We start from the raw sequence: 5,858 nt of genomic DNA on the forward strand, positions 1-5,858 counted from the left end.
TTTCCTGCTTCTCCAACAGCTGCTTCTACTCAGTCTGTTCGGCTGGATTCAGCTTCTCCAGACGTCTGATGGATGGAGACCCCTGTGCTGAGCCTTCAGACCCCTTTCAGTCTCCACATTCTGAGGGAGCTCCTCCAGGCCCTTGAGCACACGCTCCATATTGGGACACTGAGGGTTTTGTTAGTGGTTGTTGTTTACACTGAATCTCCATCCCCTGAAACAATGCCTGAGTCACCATAGGTTTTTTCAGATATTTGCTGAATGAACACACGGAAGAACATTTGTGAATGTTTTAAATATTTTGCAAACCAATGACAGGCTTACAAACAATAAGAAGCTCAATTTGGCTGTAGCATGAGGCACTTGAATTGAAGTCATAGGAAATAAGACTAGAAAGATTAGTTATTGCATTAGCCAGGGTTCTCCAGAGACACAGAACCGATATGATATGTATTTGTTTATTTATCAAAAGGAATTGGCTCAGGAGGTTATGAAGGCTGACAAGTTCCATGATTTGCCATCTGCAAACTGGAGAACCAGGAAAGCCAGTGGTGCAATTCACCGAGATACGCAAGGCCTGAGAACCACAGGAACCTATAATGTAAATCCAGTCTGAGGGCAAGAGAAGATGAGGTGAGATGTCTCAGCTCGAGTGAGGCAGGAGAAACGGGGCAAATTCCTCCTTCCTCTGCATTTTGTTCTATTTAGGCACTCAAAGGGGTGTGTGATGCCCCACATTGAGGAGGGTAATCTGCTTTATTGAGTCACTGATTCAAATGTTCATCTCCTCCAGAAACACCCTCAACAGACACACCCAGAAACAATGTTTAATCTGGGTGTCCTGTGGCCCACTCAGATTGACATATAAAATTAACTATCACAGGCAGCATGTCAGTTTCTGTATCTAAACCTTTACTAACAGAGATGAGCTCGGGGGCATGTTATTAATTAAAGGATTAGGGTGTGTTGGAGCATAGGGATTAGGTGTGACTATATGAGTCATAATCTCTGGGTAAACCAAGCACGTTCTTCTTTGGCTATAAATTTTGACTTCAAAAATTTTTTTTTAGATTACAGATTCCAAAAGGTGGAATGATTTGTCCTTTAAAGCCTGATGAATAACCTTCTATATTAAATAGATTTTATTTCAGTGCATAATTTCTAGTAAAAATATGCTTATTTTAAAGCCTGCTCTGTTTGGTTCTAAAAACCATTCCCTCTTTTCCTTCTCTCTCTCCCTCTCTTGCCCTCTAAAACCTACAACTTCAGTACATGTGACAGAAATCTAATTGTGAGCATCCTAGTCTTCTAGATATGCAAAACTTTATAATCCCTGTAATCCTAATACCAGCATTACAGTCTTTTTACAAGTTGGGGTCAATTCTAACTTTCCCGCACTGCACCCTAATGTCAGCAGTTCATTGAGTCTGCTCTCACCAGCCTGGCTGCCACCACAGTCTCCTTCATCTTATTTATCTTCCCCATACCTTATTGTGGCAGAGACCCACTTCTTTGAGATGCAGACTAAAACCTCCCAAACCTCCTCTACGCACACTTCTGTTAGTGCCTCCTGATGGGAACTGTATAAGAAAAGTTCTGTTGTGACTAGTTCTACTTTACAGTCACTTTTTCTTCCTCCTTGACAAATAAGTTTGGCTTTCCCTTGTAATTATAATTTCATCATTAATCTTCTCCCCTTAGGAGTCCTCCTCAATTCCTTCTTCAGAAAAGAGGGGTATGCCAGTTATCAATTTACTTACTTTGAGCTCCACAGGCAACTTCTTTGCCCTGTTTGTGATACTGGAGCTGAACCCTGTAACATTTCTCCTGTGCAGGCTGGGCTCAATGTTAATCTTTGTCCATAGAGGGCGCTGAAGGGACAAGCAGGGAAGAAAGACTTCTCTTCCTGGTCCTGTGTGCTTTGCTCCCTTCTGGCTCCTGCGGTGCTCTTCTCTTGTGCAGGATGCCCAGTGGCACTCACCCCAGAGAGTTTCAGTAGTATCCCAAGACCAAGACAATTTCCCAACAGTTTCTGAGACACTTAAGCTGCATTTTCAGGGTGCTTAGAAGAGTCCTACTTCTCTTAATCAGCTCAGGCTGCCATAAAAAAATACTGCAGACACAGTGCAAAAAGCAGACATTATTTCTCACTTTTCTGCAGACTGGGAAGGCCAAGATCAAGGTGCAGGAAAACTCATTTCTTGTTGAGAGCCTCCTTTCTGGCTTGCAGATGGCCACCTTCTCAGTGTCTGCTCACATAGTGGAGAGAGAATGAGCTCTCTGACGTCTCCTTGTATAAGGCACTTATTAAATCAGAACTCCACTCTTAAAACCTCACTTAACCTTAGTTAATTTCTTTTTTTTTTTTTTTAATTTTATTATGTCGATATACATTGTAGCTGATTATTGCTCCCCATCACCAAAACCTCCCTCCCAAATGCAGCTACACTGGGGGTTACAGCTTCCACATATGAATTTGTGGAGGATGCAATTCTCTCCAGAGCGCTGCCCCTTCCAGAGCTGGCTTCCCAGGGAGTTCAGCAGCATCCTAACTCCCGCCCCCATACGGGCAGCTACCAGGTGAGTTCGAAGAAACCCAGCTGTATCCCCAGAGTTCAACTGCATCCCGGGCAGCTCCCTGCCAAGTTTCATAGGCACTTTCACGGAGTTCCTGTTTGTCAGTTTTGGCTTGTGGCACCCAGCAAACTCTACCTGCCATTAGAAAGTTACAAGCTTTCTAAAAAGATCTAAAAACTCACCCTTGAGGATGGTCCATTCTCAAATTTGTACCTTGTTGTATTCTTTACCCTTGGTGGTTAAACCTGTTACCAGCTAATAATTCTGTGCATGAAAATTTCCCTTTTTAAATTACTGCTGGGTTTCTGCCTCAGGCCTGGGACCTGACAGATAAAAGGGGTCTTTTCTATCCTGCTCTCTCTCACTGTCACCACTTCCACTATTCTGATCTGATTAAGGTGCAGAAGCTGTCAGGAAACATTCGTGAAAGGGGTGGTATTACAACTTTATTCAGGCTTGATATAAAGCAATTAAAAAAGACTAAAGGGAAAGAATATTGAAGGCATTACTTAGATCAAATAGACAGAAATTTGTTAATAACTGGATCCGCGGGTGTTGCTGAGAACTAGGCAGAAGGTTAAGATGGCAGTTTGTGGGACAGAATTCCATGGTCCAATCCTCCATGACTGCATTGCCTGCCCCCAGAGAGTGACCACAGAGGAATTAAAACCCTGGGTGGCAGAAAAGGTGACAGGACACAATTGACAGGGAGTGAGAAAGCCTGGACATGAAAGGGCCTAGAAAGAGCAACAAAGTAACGAGATGGTCCTGGGGAGAGCAGCAGGTCTGAGTCTGGGATGGGACGCTGCAGGTGTCCACACTGTGCGACTGTGAGATTGTCTCCACTACACACAAACACACAGGCCAGGCTCCACCTCCACGTTGGTGTTCATTGATCACCCCTTCATCCCTAACAGCCAGTGCTGACCACAAAGAATGACACAGTTTCAACAATTTCAATCTCTCAAGCATTTATTAGACATATAGTGTATGCTCTCTACCGTCTTCTGTGCACACAGAACTCAATAACTCTGTGTCCCTGACCACAGGGGCTCTCATCCTGGTCTCCGAGAGCAGAGTGAAGAGGAAGCTCAGTACTTATCAGGCAGGCCGGCAGGTCTGAAGTGATTGGGGTCTTTGCCACTCCGGCCCCATTCGTTGGCAGCTTGGTCAGCCAGTGAATCCTCTGCTCCGTGGCCCATGAGTCTCTGAATATTCTCTCTGGCATCACTGTTTTCAAGGTAGGCGTTAAAGAAATTAATCACAGATGAGCAACAGTCTGCCCTCCCAACTCTCCCCTTTCCATGGGATGACCCTGAGAGGAGCCCAGGAAGACCAAGGAAGGAAGAGCTAAAACACTGACCCTGCCTGGGCACAGCCCTACTCAGCCCAGGCTGGTCTCCCTTATGCTGGATGAACAGCACCCAGAGAGGAGGGGTTGAGAATCACTCATTCCCACCAGCCACTCACACCCCACAGTAAGTAGAGACGGGGAGTGGGCAAGTGCAGGAAGGGCCACCGCCTCTACAGGAAACTGCCCTACAAGGAAGCTTGCCCCCTCCTGACTGTCCCAGGCAGAGAAGCTCTGCTCACCTGTCCCCGGCATCCCCAAGAATCTGCATTACCTGATCACTCTAGCAGCCCATTCGCCCCCAGGTCCTCTTTGGGCAGCGTCATAGTTGCCCCGAGCATGGAAGTATTTATCTGAATTTGTGTAATTGGCTTCCCTCATGTCAGAGTAGGCTCTCCACATGTCCCAAGCCCCTGGAAAGGAAAGGAAAAGGCAAAAGTGATATCATCTGAACACAGAGACTCTGACAGCACCTTAGAGAGGAACCAAAGGATGAGAAACCTTCTACTGACTTCAAGACTGCAGCCTGTGATCATAGCACTCTTGGATACAATGGGGTGAGAAGGACATTTCTTATCCTATTTGGCTTCTACAGGTTACTATAATGAGAGTCATTTAAACGGGCACACCTCTGCTGCATCTGGTTGTCTGGCCACTGTGGTGCTATGAGCTAAGTAGGGCTCTATGTTATACGTTTAAAGGAAAGAAAGGAGGTATCCCTAGAGAACAGGATTTGTCCTTTACAGCATTGCTGAAATATTGGGCCAGATAATTCTTCGTTGTTCTGGAATGTCCTGAGCACTGTAGGATGTTTACTAGTATCCCTGGTCTCTACCCACTAGATGCTGGCAGCACATTCCCTCAGTGTGACAACCAAGAACATCTCCAGACATTGCCAAATGTCCCCTAAGCCACCACATTTCCCCTGGTCAAGAACCACTGCTACACAACGAAGTTACATATGATAAGATCCAGGACCTTAGAGGAGCGAGGTGGTGACATAGAAGACAGATTCTTAGAAAGGCTGAAGAGATACAGCACTCTGCCCTGATGCCTAAGATAAAAGTATTCTCGCAGACTGAGTGCACATAGTTGTGACTTGAGAGCCTCTGACCATTAGGGACATAGGTGTCCCTAAGACCTTTCTAAATAGGCTGTACTGATGCTGAGAGTTGTTGAGGAAGTGCTAGAGCTGGGGTTCTCATTTGTGACTGCACTTTCTGATCACCTGGGGAGATACTGAAAGTCCCAATACTCAGGCCACACCTCCAGCCAATTTTCCCAGATGATCTGTTGAGCTGGGGGCAGGGGGTGGTAGTCATGGGTAGTATTTAATGTCCTCATGCTGACTCCAAGACTGATAACATGGAGCTTTAGGAAGTGGTGAGCACACACGTCCACCTGGAAGAGCTGCGTCCTCATGCGCACCTGGGTTCAAACCTCTGCTCTGCCTCCTGCTGTATTGTCTTTTTAAAGTAAAGCTCCCAAAACACCTGGCACATTCCTCCACATAGGGCAACAAAACCTAAGAGAGTGGCTCCAATCCTTAAGAGCACTCACAGTGAACCCTAGTGCTCATCATCCATCACCTTACCTTGAGTAGCCTCACCAAAGAATGAATACCACTGGCTACTGACTCCCAGGACCAAGGAGCAGAAAATCAGGCCTGTGAGAAACTTCATCCTGCTGAAATGAAATCTGAGGGTCAGGGAGGCACAGACAAGACGGGCACTTCCCCTTGGGATTCAGACATAAAAGAGAGCCTGGTTGTTATTTCCCTTGGTTCTTATCAGAATCTCAGTGTTTCATCCAGGAAACCTTGCAGTAGGACCTTAGTCAGAGCCACAAGCCCTCAATTCTGCACCCACCAGCCCTGAATCCAAGCCTGTGTAAGGGGGTACCAAGGTGGCAACAATGAGGAAGAGGGGAC

General features: G+C 46.1%; 1 protein-coding gene across 2 annotated transcripts; it reads right to left on the reverse strand.

The window, feature by feature from the left end:
* Positions 1 to 3,668: 3,668 nt before the first annotated feature.
* Positions 3,669 to 5,610, reverse strand: LOC134377195 (serum amyloid A-1 protein). Of its 2 annotated transcripts, none has more exons than XM_063095828.1 (3): positions 5,523 to 5,610; positions 4,203 to 4,341; positions 3,669 to 3,720 (listed from the first exon to the last, which is right to left on the reverse strand). In XM_063095828.1, exons 1-3 carry the CDS (start codon positions 5,608 to 5,610, stop codon positions 3,669 to 3,671), a joined length of 279 nt encoding a protein of 92 aa, XP_062951898.1. The 2 variants fall into 2 exon arrangements, with proteins under 2 accessions (XP_062951898.1, XP_062951897.1); XM_063095827.1 differs by having other exon boundaries at positions 3,669 to 3,807.
* Positions 5,611 to 5,858: the final 248 nt, after the last annotated feature.

Source organism: Cynocephalus volans, chromosome 4 (genome assembly GCF_027409185.1).
Source record: "Cynocephalus volans isolate mCynVol1 chromosome 4, mCynVol1.pri, whole genome shotgun sequence".
NCBI lineage: Eukaryota > Metazoa > Chordata > Mammalia > Dermoptera > Cynocephalidae > Cynocephalus > Cynocephalus volans.

Bases quoted from the DNA above. Each gene is read 5' to 3' on its own strand.
- LOC134377195 (XM_063095827.1), bottom strand. From the start codon at position 5,610: ATGAAGTTTCTCACAGGCCTGATTTTCTGCTCCTTGGTCCTGGGAGTC. The intron at 4,342-5,522 runs GTAAGGTGATGG...TTTCCTTTCCAG, and splicing joins CTTTGGTGAGGCTACTCAAG to GGGCTTGGGACATGTGGAGA. The intron at 3,808-4,202 runs GTAATGCAGATT...CCTTGAAAACAG, and splicing joins TGGGCTGCTAGAGTGATCAG to TGATGCCAGAGAGAATATTC.